Genomic DNA, 17,362 nt, shown 5'->3' with positions numbered 1-17,362 from the left:
CAAGCTAATAAGGTTGAACACAGTCCCCGTCCTAGGGCCCAGAGGAGTTATGTGACTTGCCGTAAGTCACACAGCAGGCAAGTGGAACACCTGAGATTAGAACCCCTTCTGACTCCCAGGCCTGGGTTCTAACCACTGGGCCGTACTGCTTCTCATTGAATCTTTTTTAATCAATAAAATGGCAATCTTCCGAATTTATAAGGGCTAACTGAACCAATTCAATTTGTTTATAGTCCTATAAACAAACCCTAATATATCTAAAAATATATCTTTTTTTCTATTTTCAGCCAGAGCAGAATATCTAGGGTACAGAGGAATGTTTAATTCTAACTAATAGGAGTGAGATCACCTCACAAAATTCCCAGCCCATTTTCTGTGTTTCAGCCATATCCAGATCCACCCTGGAAAGGTTAAAAGTATGAGAGAAGAAATGAACAAAATCTTCAAAATTTAAGAGTCCCCTACCTAAATGCTAACATCATGGTTAATTTCTCAATTAAATTCCTAAGAAAAAAATGTTGCCTTTTTGAAAATCCGCAATTTTCTATCTTGTACAGTCTTCTTTAACTTTCAAACTTAATTTAACAATTAACAAGAGGCGACATGTAATCATTTTTTTCCAAATGGACTGCAGACTTCCATCATCCAGCTAACCTACATTAAGTGACCAGCAACACCTTACAGAGAAGAATACTTAATTATTGTGAGCATTAGACTCAATGCACTCCATTAAATGCACTAAAAGGCAGCTGAAATTTTCTCAGCTAATTTCAAGGGTCTTTCTCTATTCCACAATTCTGCCACACCATTTGCTTCAGGCTGAGATTTGAAAAGCAAAGGCAGAACCTAGCAAAGGTTTGAAAAATAATTAAAAAATCAACCACAAGTGAATGTAAAACTCCCAAATTGCTAAAAATAGAAGTTACATCTTTTAGCTGCAGAGGTCGCACCTGCTTTACTCCAAACCAGTCTTTATAAAGACAGTGTTAGGCTGGTAATAGGCACCAGATGTTGCCTTTTGGAGGAAAACACAATTAATGTGTATATTTTAAGGATCGCAGAACCTCAACCAGACTAATACTCTTTCACAAATGCAGTGCTGGCTGCATTAGCTGTTTCACGTCCACATTTCTTAGCTGTGATTTCATTCAGCCAACAGATCCCTAGCCCATAGCTAGACGGATTTATCTGTTGTCCTACAAAAAAAGAACTTCCCAAGCCATCCCTGCCCGAGAAACTCCCACGGTCATCCTTCAAATGAAAATTGAAATATTTCTGGAACAGATTCACTCTAATTAAATATCGGGGGTCCAAATACCTTACAGAGATAACCTGAAAGATCATTTCATGGTGGATTATCTCAGGATCTTCTCCAGATGTCAAATTAACCTTGCAAATCATAAAACTGAACGATAGCTAACAGTCCACCTCCCTGCCCCCAGCATTGGTGATGCCTGGCACTGCTGGAAATCTGTATTGGGTTTCCACACCTCCCCTCTATCTGCCTGTCTCCTTGAAGTGGAAGTGGTGGAAGAAGGAAGAACTAGAGTCCACATTGGGCACACTCCATTTTCTTGTGGATTTTCTTAACCAGTGACAATCCTATTTGGAAGTCTGCCTTCCCAAAAGCATAGATATGACTATGCGCTAATATATTGGGGATCAAGATTTAGAGATTTATCTTATGGATACGATAGTGGCATATATGTTTCAATTTAAGGAAACCACCCAGCTAATTGAAACTGGATTAAATTTATACTAAATCAAAGCTATTATATGAGAGATCAAAGAACGTATGTTCAGCTTCTTATTTTGTAAATTATCAAGTATGTTACTTAACTTAATTACCGTAATCTAAATGTCCACTGTACAAGGAATAAGAACCTACTTATCTAAAACGAAACTTGAATGCAACATCAATGAATAGAGAACAGGCAATGCAGCTTATACAAAGAAGGATTTTTATTTTTCAATAACTGAAATAAATTTTCAAAAGTCAGGAAATCTGAGTTCAGACTCAGTTAAACTAACACTCTGGGAACCATTATGAGGGTGGCTTTCTTTGCTTGTTTGTCTTTGGACAATAACATGAGGGAGGATTTGCCAGAATGTTCACCTTGACCCTAGTTAGATTTATAGGAGCTCTAAAACTGACCTAAACCTTCCCAACTATCTGCTATTTGAGAATAAACCCAAGGTTACTCTTGATTTGTAGCTATTTTTCTTTTCTTTATGGAATGCTGAACCTTGGAATTTTTTTAGTCTTGAAATAACAAACAGGCATGTTTCTATGACAGAAAAAATAAGGTTTGACCAAAAATCAGTTTTAAGTTCCCAAGTGATTATACTATAAGCAACAGTATCTGCTTAATTAACCCTTCCCAAAATGACTTGCTATTTCACAGTTGCCTTTTCGTTAGTTAATTTTGTGACACAGGTATTCTACTGAATGTATCAACAAGTATCTTTCTTTTTTGACTATATATAATTGTAAAATGCCTTTCATTCCAGCAAACAATATAAATCAAGGCAATGACGCCAGAACTTTATGCAGTGAGAAAGAAAATCTCCAAAAGGTTATTTTAGAGAAATAAAATGATAAAATTGATGAGGTTACAAATTCCAAGGTTTTCTTCCTTTACATCTTTTCATTATGGGAGGCCACGACTGGTTTCCAATTAGAAGTCTAGGTTTCTAGTCTCAGCTTTAAGTCTGGGGTTCAACCACTTTGTTTCTCAGTTTCCACATGGAGGTAGGATTACCCATTCCTCTCTATCTCACAAAGATATTGATAATATTAGTGAACTGATAGATATGAAAACACTTGGAGTTCTTTGGAAGAAATGTGTTATATGAGAAGCAGCATGGCTCAGTGGAAAGGGCCTGGGCTTGGGAGTCAAAGGTCATGGGTTCGAATCCCAGCACTGCCACTTGTCAGCTGTGTGACTGTGGGCAAGTCACTTCACTTCTCTGTGCCTCAGTTACCTCATCTGTAAAATGGGGATTAAATGTGAGCCTCATGTGGGACAACCTGATTACCCTGTATCTCCCCAGCGCTTAGAACAGTGCTCTGCACATAGTAAGTGCTTAACAAATACCAACATTATTATTATTATATAAATATGTCAATTGAGCCTTACTATGTATTTCTATCTTGATAAAATACACCACATACTAAATGCTCAGAGCAAACTTACACATTCTTCTACAAAAAAGGGGAACATTCCCTTGACCAAAGGAAGTTCTTAAAGCTTAACCTTACCTGTTATTTTACAGCCATAAACCTCAAATCTCATTGATATGCCAGTTTCCCAAGTGATAGGCTTGATTCGGACAAAACGTGTTAGAATTGGCTTGGGGAAAATTCCATATGCAATATCTGTTGGGTTAGTATTCCCCACAAATGCCTAAGGAAGAAAGGAAAGAGATTTTTAATTAAAGTATCTTTAAAATAAGTATTTTTACCACATTTGTACAAAAGAATGAAAAGTTTTAACAATCTCTAGTATTTTACTAGATTGTTCTTTATTAATGGGCAAATTCAGAAATAATCTGTAGTTAACCTAGAATTTTATTACTAATTGTCAATTCAGTTTTCTGTGGGCCGGTTTGGAGGAAGTTAGCACTGGTAAAATATAAGCATAGTTATGAAATTTGTTACAAAAATAACCTTCTCATTTTAAATGTAAAAATGGAAGCTCTCAATTCTACGGTTAAAGTCCCCAGGCTCCTCTTTGAGAACTCAACCAAACTTTACCTTGTGAATTTTTGTTTTTAATGGTATTTGTTAAGCACTTCTTAACACTACGTGCCAGGCTAATCAAGTTGGACCCAGTCCCTGTCCCACATGGGGCTCACAGTCTTAATCTCCATTTTACAAATTAGGTAACTGAAGCACAGAGAAGTGAAGTGACTTGCCCAAGGTCACCCAGCAGACAAGTCTCAGAGCCAGAATTAGAACCCAGGTCCTTCTGACTCCCACATTTGTGCTCTATCCTTTTTCTACGTTTCCACTGGATTCAAAAAGAGGGAGAAACTGCATTTCTGACTGTTAAACATAAGCAAAAGGAATGTTATTTCTGTTTAAGCCTGGGTTTTAGGGATTCTATATTCCTTTTCCAGGTATACAACTGAAACAAAGATAAGTTGTATGTTTATTACTGGAGGAAATAATTTAATTGTTCTTGTTGGGTATAGGGTACTCTCAGGATCTCTTTGATTGAAGTTGAGTTATAGCCACCTCGGAGAAAAAATTTTTGAGGGACTAAGATTGCCAGAGTTCTCGAGGAACTCTGGAAAACTTATTTCAGTAGAAGAGTGCAATCTGACAAGGGTATGCAGTGGATTTTAAAGTAAGTCAGGCACTCAGGAGATTCCTGGCTTCCCTAGAGTGCACATTAGTAAGAGATGGAATTAAGATGACAACTGTCTGTTTTAGGATAATGGTTATTATTGCTGGTGTTATTTCTTTTTAATCTGCCCAGTTACTACTGTTCTCTCTTACCCCCCTTCTCATCCTTCTTCTCTCCCTCTTCCCTAGACCAAACCTAGGCCTGAAGTAGCTACGAAAGTTTTAGCATGTCAGATTCTTCCTGTCTCCAAGTATCATCTCCACTCCTGACTCTTTGTCCCCAGCCTACCTACAATTTATTCCATTTTAACCCAGCATAATTTGGGTTACACTAGTTGGGTGTGACATTGACCTTCACTCAACATAACAAGAAAGTGTGGAAGAATTTGAAAGTCATGTTGACATTTTAAGGCACGATTTGAGGTTGGTGGGCACACATTCCACCTCTGCCCAGAATGTGAGCATTAACGCACATAATGATCAAATCGACTTTTTATTACAATGTTATTCCTACATTTCTAGATTTCAGGTTAGCCATTAGTGACATGATTTGTTCACCCTAACTGCGTGCCTCTATCATCTCGGTTATTTAGTTGCAAATTATTTGGAAGTCAAAACTAAAAGAATACACTTTACTTGATAGACACTGAGGATTTGAAAACAAGGTGTCTTTATTCCTTAACTCTCTTAAATCTATTATGTTTACTTGCCTCATCCATTGGATTGTCAAGCGCTTAGTACAGTGCTCTGCATATAGTAAGCGCTCAATAAATAAAACTGAATGAATTGTCAGATTCTTAGGGAAATCACCAGGTCATCCTTATTCTATTCAAAAAACAATTTAATAAAATAATTTATCATCATCCTTTAGAACTATTAGAATTCTGTTCCCGGAGTATCTTTCTAAATACATGAGTACTTATATTTGAATGTGTGAAGGCTGAATATATACTGTGCATTTGTGGTTTGGTAAAGTAGTTGAGTTCCAGCTCTAGCCTATGTCCATGCCTGGATGGCACTCCTCCTTTAGGGATCTAGGGAGGAAAAGACTGATGCAAACAGGCACAGCCGACCTGGACTTCCCAGGAAAGAAGTCTGAAGGAAATACACTGTCCGAACTCTTCTGTTTATTCATAGTAATAAGGAGAAGTTTCCAGGTGATGGTCAGGATGAAGGGAAATGGCTAGAGCTACTGGTTTACAGCCAGAGACTCCTAGGATTCTGATTTACATTCCTTCAGAGAGACCTCAAGGGAGGCAAAGCACAGGGATTACTGGTTTCTTTCCAGGGATTAATGAGGGTAGACAAGGCAAAGAGAGGGTGATGGTAGGGAAGTGGTAACTCTGGCTTGGGTGCTCTAACTCTCTTTGGGCCCAAATCCTGTTATTCTGACATTCCTCAGTGTTCTTATTGTTCTCTTTTCCCCTTCTCATTGGAAATCTTTGTTTATAATGTTTACAATCCAACTGTTAAAGCAATTAACCTAAAGCATGCAGTTTCAGGAGCACTCTAGCAATTAATTTAGTCCAATCCATTTTAGCTAAAAGAAACCAATGCAACCAGGAAACTGTATCTACCCCAGCGCTTAGAACAGTGCTCTGCACATAGTAAGCGCTTAACAAATACCAACATTATTATTATGTGCTGTTTCATGTTCTAGGGCACGGAGAAGGAAAAGACAACTTGGATACCATTTGCCCCATGGACACAATGTTAGGGACCACAGGTATTGCCCTTCTGATATTCTTTGAGGTGTTTTTTTAATATTGGTTTATTTCTTTCCATTTTTAGTTGAAGGAACTCATCAAAAATAATTTCCAAACCAAGGTCTCATCACAAGGTATTTGAGAGTTTCATAGATTAGTCTCTTGGGGTCCAAGGGCAGCTCAATCCTCTTAAATCCTCATTAAAAAATAACAGAAATACAAACATGGAAAGAGGTACTCTTTTCCCATATCCCCATCTCTGCAATATCTTGTTCTAGATTATATAGATTATCCTTCTTTTTTCCCAGGATTTCCTCTCTCAAGGGTAAGATTTTTAATTCTTGGTAATCAGTAAATATCAACTTCAGAAAATCTTTTGATGAACAAATCAAGGCATTGGAAACCCAGGTAAAAGTGTTTTCTTGGAAAATTTCCTGGATCTAAATGACAGAGTAGATTGCCTTTAGGGGATAGGCATGGGTCATGTTGCTTTCCTGGTAGAAAGTACTAAGCAGCAGCGTGGCTCAGTGGAAAGAGCACGGGCTTCGGAGTCAGAGGTCATGGATTCGAATCCCGGCTCTGCCACGTCAGCTGTGTGACCTTAGGCAAGTCACTTCACTTCTCTGTGCCTCAGTTATCTCATCTGTAAAATGGGGATTAAGACTGTGATCCTCACGTGGGACAACCGGATTGCCCTATATCTATCCCAGTGCTTAGAACAGTGCTCTGCACATAGTAAGTGCTTAACAAATACCAACTTTATTATTAAAGGGCAACATTTTGATTTCATGTTGACTGGAAGAAAGCAGAATGAGACATCCTGCTTCCAATTAGTTCCCATGGGAATCAGTCAAAAGCATTGTAAACTAGTTTGGAAGCAACACTAGGGAGACAAAAATGAGATTTCAAAGCATTCTCTGTTGCAGGAAGAGAGCAAGAAATCATGGAAGAGAACGTAGGCACTAAACAATAAGTTCCTTAAGCTTACAAGAGATCTGAATTTGCCACATAAACAGCAGAGATTTTATCTGGGGGATATTTCTAAGTAGCTATTGAGTTTGACTATTTGGTTGGCGTTGACATCCTTTGGAAAGATCTGAATAATTTTGACGTTTGGGGAAAATCTGAGTCCACTGGTCTATCTTTAATTACACTTATTTTTTCTAACCAATTCAAGGAGTAGATCAGGTCAAAGAAACATTCCAGATGAAGAAAAAACGGTCCATCCATTTCCAGGATTGAAGAAAAGAAAGGACTAAAACAAAAACCCACCCAAACTTACAATAGCTTTGTTTCCTTCTTTTATGGTGATCCAGTCTTCACCATTGGAGCTGATATCAATTCTATAAGTTTTGACGTAGTACTTCTTCTTTGTTTCCTTTGAGATGGCTCCCTGTGTCCCGATGGCAGAGACAAAGCGGAGAAGGCCTAGGTCTACCTGTAGCAAAGAAAGAAAGGATATTTGCCAATGTATTGGGGCTACAGGAGCATTCCCTTGCACATGAGATCTAGGATACTTTCAAGGCTCTTTATATGAGGCTTCCACCTATGCCAATAGTTAGGCCAGCAGGGGCTTGGAAGGTGAAATGCCCTCTCTTCTCTTAACTCTGGGATCTTTCTTTTCCTATAACTGAATCTACGGTATATTCCCTTTAAGACAGGCAAGGAGAAGGCTGAATTGCCCTTGTACCTTTCCACGTATATTTTGCAAAAAGTTGCAATAAAGTATGAGCTTGGTTTGCTCCGAAACTCTCATTTCTAGTATTACTCAGACTTGTTTCCTAAGGACAGGGATAACGGCTTTTACTTCTCTTAAGTTCCCAAGAGCCTGGTACAGTTTTGGCCCTGAGGAGGTTTCCAATACAGTAAATACTGCTGTTGCTGATAAGGATGTGAGTGATTAACTCCTAAAAACCAGGCCACTGCCTCCCTCAGTTTTCATTCTTGTGATAAATTTGCCTTCCAACTTTTAAAAACAAATCCATCCCAGTCATGTTTTAAATTTAAAATGAACCCAATATTTCTTTAGAAACTTAAAAGAAGTAGAATTTTATATTTTCGATGGTAAAAGTCACAGAATTCAATGAATATCCCACCTGACTGCCATATACATAATCTTCCGACAATAATTTACCATTTAAAAAAATACTTTTTCTTGAAAAGCCTCTGTGCTCAATTTTGTTTCTAGTCACTACCAACATAACATCCCAATACATAAATAACATTATCTGAATTAACTCCTTTTGTGCCTACTGCCCACAAATAAATGAAAAGTATTTATATTTATGCCATGAGGGCAAATTTCCCTCTCTCTCAAGTCTCCCTTTTTCCTAGAAACTTCTGGAGTTAAATCAACATGTTCCAAGCTCTCTTCAAAATGGAGTGAAGGGTGAGTCAGGAAAGACTGGCTGCTAATTCAATATCCATGTCACATATAGGTTGTTTTGGAATTGTACATTTCAAGAGAAGTAGCCCGGGTTTAGGAAGAAGAGTGCTCAATTTCAGTACAAAGCTATCCCTTATTTCACTGCTCCACTTTAAAGGTAGAAAACCTAGACTCGCTTATACAGTAAAGAAAAATATTTTTGTCTTTAAGAAAGAACTTTTCTTTTAGGAGATAGTACACGTAACTGTAGGGGAAAAAGAGAAAATTTATTTTCTGAGTACTGAGAAATAATGCTGCTTTTGAGGTAAAAATCAAAAGTGGCTCATGCTGGAATCTTTCAGAATGGATTGCTACGAGTTGTTATTCTAGCAAAGGATAAAAAAAAGTTAAATATACCCTCTCCTTCTCCACCTGCCCCTGCAAAGGCTCACCTAACAAAAACAATCCAGTGATTTAGCATTTCTGCAGAAGCTCAAATGTGAGAATGTTGCAATTTGGAAGCTAATGGGACGCCTGAGCATCATCGCCCAGAGCAATTCCAACTTATTGCAAATGCTCTCCACATTCTAAGTGCTTTGCTGATTGTAAAATGTGCGACCCTGAACCATGTCCAATGCAATGTTCGCTTCCAGAATGAAGGGCCCTTAACATCTCAAAATCTATGAGTATTAAGAGCTGAGTTATTGAAATGAACTGCTTCTGTTAAATTTTCAAACAGGTCTATGGCTTGGGAATGATTAAGGTCCTGAATGTGGTATAGTTCAACCAGACTTGAAATGACTCTTGGGCTGTTTCTCCCTGCTTTTCTTTTTCTTTTCTGCTAGGCTACAGTCAGTGCTTCCTGTCAAATGAAGTCAAGAGATGGCCTATTCTGGGAGTCCTGTAGAGTTTATGGTACTTGTTAAGTGCTTACTATGTGCCAGGGACTGAACTAAGCACTGGGATAGATACAAGCTAATCAGATTGGACACAGTCCAGGCCTCTCATGGGGCTCACAGTCTTCATCCCCATTTTACAGATTAGGTAACTGAGGCCCAGAGAAGTTAGGTGATTTTCCCAAGGTCACACAGCAGAGCTGGGATTAGAACCTGGTGCCTCTGACTCCCATGCCATTGCTCTTTCCACTGGGCCACTGATTTTCACATCTACACTGCCCTTCTTGCTGCTGGTGGTACTTAACCCCCACACTAGCTCTGCATGTGCTAATTCAAGAGGAAATTCCTGGAAGCCTTCTTTAAAAACAAAAACCACCCAGGGTGTGACTAGTAGAGAAAAAGGCCAAGGCCGAGGATATGCATTTGACTCTCAAGAGCTGAGATGGTCAAGGAGGGCACCCAACACAGACTAAAGCAGCAAACCAGAAAACCTCTCTACCAGGAGGCCTTCCCTGATTGATGTCACCTCCCCCACCACTTCCACTTCAGTGTGTCTATCAACTCTGTTATGCTGTACTCTCCCAAGCGCTTAGTACAGTGCTTTGCACACAGTAAACGTTCAATAAAGATGACTGACTGAATGAATAATTGCACAAGATGTCCTACTATACTTAAGAACTACCATTAGCCAGCAATGCAACTCTGTATTGCCATGGGATATATGGGAATTTAAAATCTTTTTTTTTCTAAATTTACTATCTCTATTTTTAATTGGGATGGAGGGAAACTTTGTAGAACCTGAATACTTGCAATAATCTACTCAGACCTGAGAGGACACCAATATACAGTATCCAAGACCTGCAGGAAGTTCTTACTGGAAGTCCCACCTCCAGAAGGTGACCCTTGGTGAATTATTTGGCCTACCCTAACATACATTTGGGAATAAAGAATCCTTTATGAGCACTTTCACTGCATTTTTTTCTTTTTTATATTCACTGTTAGGCACCTTCAACACAGGATTACGTTGAAGAATACATTAAAATATCAAGTCTGTATTCTCAGGAGACCCAGATGCTCAAAGGGAAGATCAGCATGGATGTAGTCCTACCCTACCTATATAAATGATATTGTCAACTTTGTGTTCTTTGGTCATTTTGTGGCTGTTTCTGTGACTGTGGTGTATCTCTTTTACACTCCATGGTTATGATTTTTACCCATAAGTATTCATTTACTAATCTCTTTTACACACCATGGTTATGATTTTTGCCCACAAGCATTCATTTATTATGTCTTCTCCCAGTAGATTATAAGATCCTTAAGAGCAGGGACTCTGTCTTCCACTTCCTTTGAACCCCCTAAAGAGCTGGATTCCATGCACTGAACCCAGTGGGTCCTCAATAAAAGCTGTCGACTAACTGACCACACTGTTGAGCCAAATGTAAAATGAGACAGAAAGTGTAAAGGGTACGAAGATAAGCTCTGACTGTTTTTAATAATGGGCCTGTGTGTTTTGGAAGGTCCTTTCACTGAAAAGTAGAGCCTACTATCCTATAAATGTTCCAGACAATCAGGTTGATGGAGCCTCCTATTTCTTCAGATGAAATCAGCCCTCCTTCAGTCACGATTTCCCCAATTTAAAGGGGCATGATTATTTTACAGCTGCTTTATTTTATTTTTTAAAATGGCCGTAATTTCACATCTGAGTTTGAAGTACTTCTGTTTTACATTAAGGCTAATACTAAGGGGATGTGGTGATGAGAGGCAGTGCATGCGGAACTGAACATCAAATGCATTCACTTAAATTATTGGATGCTTCACTCTGTGTGTGTGACAAACATAAACATCTGGTACTTATCCAATGGTATGTAAACTATTTTACTGAAGTTTGTTAAACTCTTTTTTGTGTTTGGTGACTCTTTTCTGGGTTAGTTTAAATGGTCAGTAGGACTCAGCAGACAAGTTGCTTTGCTTCCAGCACCAACATTCAGTGTCACCACTCCATCTCCAGAGAAGGAGGGATCTCTGTCAATTTCCTACCTTCTCCAAAAACTCTAACATTCTTTGGCAAAACCAGGCATCAGTTGACAGTACAGAAAGCAAGGGAAATCCCAAGCATCTCATTTTATGTGAGAGAGAAATCATCCCATTAAAAGAAAACAGCTGTTCTTGCTTACTCTGTTGGCCTACCCGAAGCAATTCCAGTACTGTGAAGGCATGATGCAGCACGGCTTTTTGAATGCATGAACCACTGGCTTATTCTTTGTTGTGAGATGCCTCTTCACATACAGAAAAAGTGTTCTTTATAGCTATGTCATTGTCTTAAAAATGACAGGAAATGCATTCCCAAGATAAAGAGCAGCACTGAGAGGCACACACACTTTACTTGAAACCACTTTAGGACAAAGAAAGACATTTAGCATTGTGCAGTAAATCATGTAGCAAATCTTTGCAAACTGCTGGTTAAACACCAGTATGCAGCCCCGAGAGTTGTGAAATGAATAGCAGGGCCTCCTATAATAATACATAACCAGCTATTGGTCATGTCATCATGTGGCAAGGCTTACTTTTGAAATGAAAATCTGTCTTGCCCAATAAAATGCTATCCATTGTGCCCATTTTGGCAAGGGAGCTCTTGCCAGCTTTTTAACACCCCTGATGTAGGTCTATGCAACACCGCCTGACGAAATAAAAGACAAGGGGTTGAAGTCTGATTAAAACAGGAAATCCTTTTCTTTGTGATGGGTGGAAGTAAGAGATTCTCGCCACACTCAAAAAGCTGTTTAATGTACCATTTCACACTACTTCCCAAAGTAAATATTTTTAAGCAATTGTGTCATTTTCTTTGCTCTTTGACATGAAAATTAAGCACTGGCAATCATGGCTATTCTAGCCTCTTAATTATATATCTGATCAGAATATCTCCTTGATATCATAATTTATTCTTGTACTTTCCAAGTGCTTCGTATATTGCTCTGTGCACAGTAAGTGCTCGATAAATACGATTGAATGAATGAATATTCTCAACGATAAAATCGACGATCAAATAAATCCAACTGAACAAACTTTACTGTTTAGGATCATATTGTTTAGAAGCAGAATTAATTTCTTGACAAGTTTTTAGTTACACAGTTATGACCTGGTTCTGGACCAGCCACATTTTCTTAGCTTATAAGTAGTGTCTACAAAGCGTAGTGCCTTTATTTTAGAACGATATGCTATGACAGAGAGATTCTATCCACGCAAGCAAGTGTGCCTGAAAAAATTGATGCAGTCGTAACAGTAACAGAATTCACTAAGCATCTACTGCACTCTACTAAACACTGGAAAAAAAATGAATGAGTGATCATTAGATCCGGTCTCTGCAGGACTGACACTTCCTGAAGAAACTTTTAGTTTTCCTGACACACAATGATAAATCAATTGGTCAATCGCATCTATTGAGCACTTACTGTGTGTCAAGCACTGCGTTCAGCACTTGGGAGAGTACAATAAAACAGAATTGGTGGAAATACTCCCTGTCCACAATGAGCAATGAACACTGATAATTATTTTCCCTTGTCGTAGTAATTAAGACTGATTTTTTGCCTTGCATCCTTACTATGACTACATACAGATTAAAGCATTCAGAGGCTTAAAAGGCAGAAAACTTCATAATGGTTTAGTTCCTCTAGTGAAAACCAAAATGGTGGACAGGGATCGTTTACATGAGAGGCGATTGAAAAATATCAAAAATCCGTGGCATGGAAAAAACAAATCTCCCAAGAACAAGAAAAATATGTTGCTAAAACCTTATAGCATTCTGCTGTCTTAATTGCCTGGATTAATTCTTTGGCTACAGTTAGATTTAAATGTAAATCTTTTCCCAGATGAAAAGAAGTTACTAGTTCTTAAAACTCCTTGGGGGATCCTGACCCCAAAATTACAATCCCAAGAAAATGGACAGAAGATTTTTCTTTGACGCAGTCTAACCAGTTCTTTGGGAAAAAAATTTAGAAAGGATGAGGAAAAGAAAAAATGAGAAAGTACAAGTACAGTGGAGAAAGCAGCCATGGTGACTGTAGCTGTGCTACTTGCAAAAAGTTAAAATTACAGAAGGGATAAGAAGAATGAAATCCAAGAAAAAAAGCCCCATGCCTCCTTGACAGATAAAAGAAGATAATGTTTGTGTGGGTAGCAGTGCATCTGGATTCACGGCACATTCTCCTACTCTTATGTTAATTTTTTTTGCATAAATCAGAAGCAACTAATTAAAAAAGAAATATTTAATTCTGACATGTTCTTTGAACTGGTGTTCCATCTGGTTCTGTTTGAATAGTAAAATCTGCTGTAGTTGTTAAATTTGGCAAGCAGCACTCTGGCAAAGAAGAAACAAAAGAGACTCAGTGCAGCAGGTTAATACACTAGCTTTTCAACTTGAGATATTTCCAGAATTCAGCTACCCAAATCACTACAATATGGAAACTCTAAAGATCAAATGTGAAGGAGAAGAATGCTGTTACTGGGGTGGAGACGCACCACCACTGGTATATATTAGTTCAGAATGATATTTATAGCATTAAGCTTTGAAAGGGCTTGGGTTTGAAAGTTGTGAATGGGGACAGCCATATCCACTGAAATATGCTCTGCGTATTTTATTAAGACCATTCAAAGCATATTCTATAATGAGAAAAGAGTCTTCAAATATTCAGTTCATTTATCTACCTGAAGATTTTTCGCTTCCATATTTTGTGAAGAGAATGGAATTACATTCAGAAGAATCAGACAAATAGTCTATCCTAATTCACCTCACAGTTTCTAGTCCCCTAAAATCTGAGTAACAAGATATAAGAATCTCTAGTAACAAAGAGGAGACAATGTAATAGCATTTGGGTTTCCATGGACTCCAGGATCTGAGTAATCAGAAGCTAAGGCAATTTTAAACTATGCAGCCTTGAACAGAAATATTGATTAAATCCCAGTGCTTTAGAAAAGATTGTTTTACATCTTGGAAAAGTGTATCTTCTTATGAAATATTTCTTTCTTAAAATGAAATCCTTTGCTTCATTGTTACATTAACTGGCAGGTGGAGCCCTAAGAAATGTACAATAGATTGGTCAAAAGGAAATGGTTGAATGGCCCTTTCCTCCAGCTAAGATACTTAGGAGTCCTCGCTGGGCAATAAATGATTCAGGAACCTAATGCTTTTAATTAACATTTTTTGAATACTTGTTTGTAATTTACATTTAACTTTAAACCCGGCCCTAATCCGTTGATCTGGAAGGCTTACAAGAATTTGGAAGGGATCAACTGTAACCTTGCAAGCTTGATTAAAAGTCTATGGAACTGAACACTTTCAGGCAGCAGCAACTACATTGGTTTCTTAAAAATAATAAAATACCTATACTACTGGTTTTTAATTTTTTTTTAACTGGGCCCAAATTCAGATGAATGTCAAGCAAGCCTGTAAGGTCTCCTAGTTGAACTGCTTCACTTGTGAGTGGTGGCTTTTATTCCTGCCAAAGTTATTGCACAGTATTATTATTGTTACTAGGTTTATTATGTTTATTAAACACTTACTATTTGCCATGCACTGTCCTAACTTCTGGGGAAGATTCAAGATAATCAAATAGGACATGTTCTCTGCCCCATATAGGGCTCACAGTCTAAGATGGAAGAACATTATCTCCATTTGTCAGATGAGGAAATTGAGGCCCACAGAAGTTAAGTGACTTCCTAAAGATCACGTAGTAAGCCAGTGGCAGAGCTGGGACTAGACCCTGGCTCTCCTGACTCCCATTCCTGTGCTCTACCTACTGAGCCACATTTCCCCCTCCTGATTTTAAGTCCTTATTGCCTACCACCTTTTTTTACAAATAAACTTCAGTCAAGGCAAGGAGAATTCTGCCTGTGGAGGAACTAAAGGATCAAGTAGTGAATTGCTGTGGGAACTTCTGGAAACTTAAAATAATCATACGTAAGACTGCCAATGAAGATCTCACACTTCAGACAATCAGTGAGAGAGGCAGCCTCCTCAAGGTTCACCATCAGAGGGGGCAGCAGGACAGAGAGGGAGTCCTGCGACTCAGTGAAGATTTTCTATTCCGAACTTCTGAAGCACGGCAATTTTGAGATCTGCTCATTTGTAAAATTAAAATTGTTGATTTGATTGAATTTATCACTTGTTTCTACAATTATTATAGTCTTAGCAGAGGTTCAGGCACTCGGATGAACTGCCTCTAGATGTTCCCTATAAAATGTCACTGTGTAATGCTATGTGCCCACATAACTCAGGAAGCATCCTATGCACTAAGAGAGCCATTCTAGGAAGGAGTAAGGCACATTTATCCTGAGGAGGTGACAAGTGTCTGAAGTCGGCCCTGGACATACCTTCCCCCCGAGGAGTGGATTTAGGTCTTCAGAGAACAAAACAGAATTGTACAGAAGAATCTTTGGCTCTTTCTACTTTCCCCTCCATTAAATCACAGGAAGCAAGGGGAAGTAAGAAATGATATAATTATTAGAAAGACCAGAATAATAATAGCAATTATTTATATTAATTCCCTCAGGATCCTCAGGTAGCTGGTTAGGGCCCTTCACATTTCAGTTGAAGAAATTCAAGCACAAAAGATTATAAAGCAATTTGCCCCTCATCACACAATGGGAGTGCCAGAGAGACCACTCAGAGCCCCTATTCTAGACTTTGATGACTAATTTACTTTTGAAAAAAACCGCTCCTTTAAAAACAAAAAGGAGGGGGGAAAAAGCATCCCACACCTCTCCTTGGCAGCACACTTAAACTGACAAAATGTGTCTTTCTGGTGTTTGACAGAAAGAACCCCTGACTAGTCACTAGGAGAGTGTTAGAATCTGTGAAAGAATTGAATTGTATTTGGAATCAAAATGCTCCAATTAGTTGTCACAGGACATTGCCAAGGGAATTTGTCTCAAATTAGCTTTCTCCAGATCTGTCCTTCTAAGGAAGCTCTAGGAGCAGACAAGTTTCAAGTACCACTGCATGTGTCCACTCAGATGAGATAGGGGCAGGGTGATGGGTCCAGCAAAAATCTCTCTCTCAATTCCACTTGTCCATACCTTTAGCCTCACAATAAATTCCTAGACTTCTATTTATAAAACACTTGAGGTACAATGATGTGTGATACTGAAATACTAAATGGAATAGAAGTTATATGCCTTTAATCTCTAGAATTTTCATACATCCAAATGCCAAAAGTTAATTGTTTCTGTTAATAATAATACAAAACTGTATTGGCCTCATTAGATCAGAAAATTTGTCCTTTTGCTTTTCAAATATAGCACGAAGTGAAGAATTGGCAATTAGCAGATGTATTAGGGTAGAATGGGCAGATGATGTGGATAATCTAGGTCCCCTCAGACTCCTTTTCTCTAAATCACCTGAGTAGTTCAGGCAAAAAACAGGGTCTTTTGCCTGGATGACCTAAATCATTGGAGCTGGGTAGGCCTGACACTTCGTGGCACCTTCTAAAACTTCATTACCCACAATTACAATCCAATTGAACAATACTGAGAATAGGATGAGCATTCTTTGAACTCTGTAGCAACCGCTGCATGCCCTCAAGCTGAGGATCTGATTATGCCTATCTTAGCATTTGAAACTACAAATGCTATAATCGGTCATAAAATATCCAGCCCCTTTAAAAATCCACTATTTGACTCTACAGCCTCTTGCAGTAATGAATTTCACTGATTAACTTCATGCTGTGCAAAGAAGTAATTCCTTTTGTTTCTCAATTGACCTGCCATTAACTTTGCCAAGTGCCCCCTTCTTTTCCTGATCTCATTCTGCTGCATGGCATAAAATGGAGCGGGTAATCGGTTTTTACTATAGTCTTCACAATATTAAAGGATGAAATAAAGACGCCTTTACAAATTCTTCCCTGGTTAAATTACCTTCATTTCTGCAATGTATTCTGAAACGCTCTGCACCTAGTAAGCGTTCAAAAAATACCACTGTTTGATTGACTGATTAAACTCAATTAATGCCAAGCACTGGGGTAATAATAATAATAATGTTGGTATTTGTTAA

General features: G+C 38.4%; 1 protein-coding gene across 7 annotated transcripts in view; it reads right to left on the bottom strand.

Moving 5' to 3' along the window:
• The window catches only part of NRP1 (neuropilin 1), a 126,247-nt gene that overhangs the window by 31,505 nt on the left and 77,380 nt on the right, over positions 1 to 17,362 (bottom strand). For all 7 annotated transcript variants that reach the window (XM_007667815.4, XM_029077338.2, XM_029077339.2 and 4 more), the window contains 2 exons: positions 7,340 to 7,495; positions 3,263 to 3,407 (listed from right to left, as the gene is read on the bottom strand). In XM_007667815.4, coding sequence (XP_007666005.2) covers positions 3,263 to 3,407; positions 7,340 to 7,495 — 301 coding nt within the window. The remainder of the gene's footprint in view (positions 1 to 3,262; positions 3,408 to 7,339; positions 7,496 to 17,362) is intronic.

Source organism: Ornithorhynchus anatinus, chromosome 13 (assembly GCF_004115215.2).
Source record: "Ornithorhynchus anatinus isolate Pmale09 chromosome 13, mOrnAna1.pri.v4, whole genome shotgun sequence".
In the NCBI taxonomy this organism is placed as follows: Eukaryota; Metazoa; Chordata; class Mammalia; order Monotremata; family Ornithorhynchidae; genus Ornithorhynchus; species Ornithorhynchus anatinus.
The sequence above is the reverse complement of the archived record's forward strand: the minus strand, read 5'-3'. Positions and strand labels throughout refer to the sequence as shown.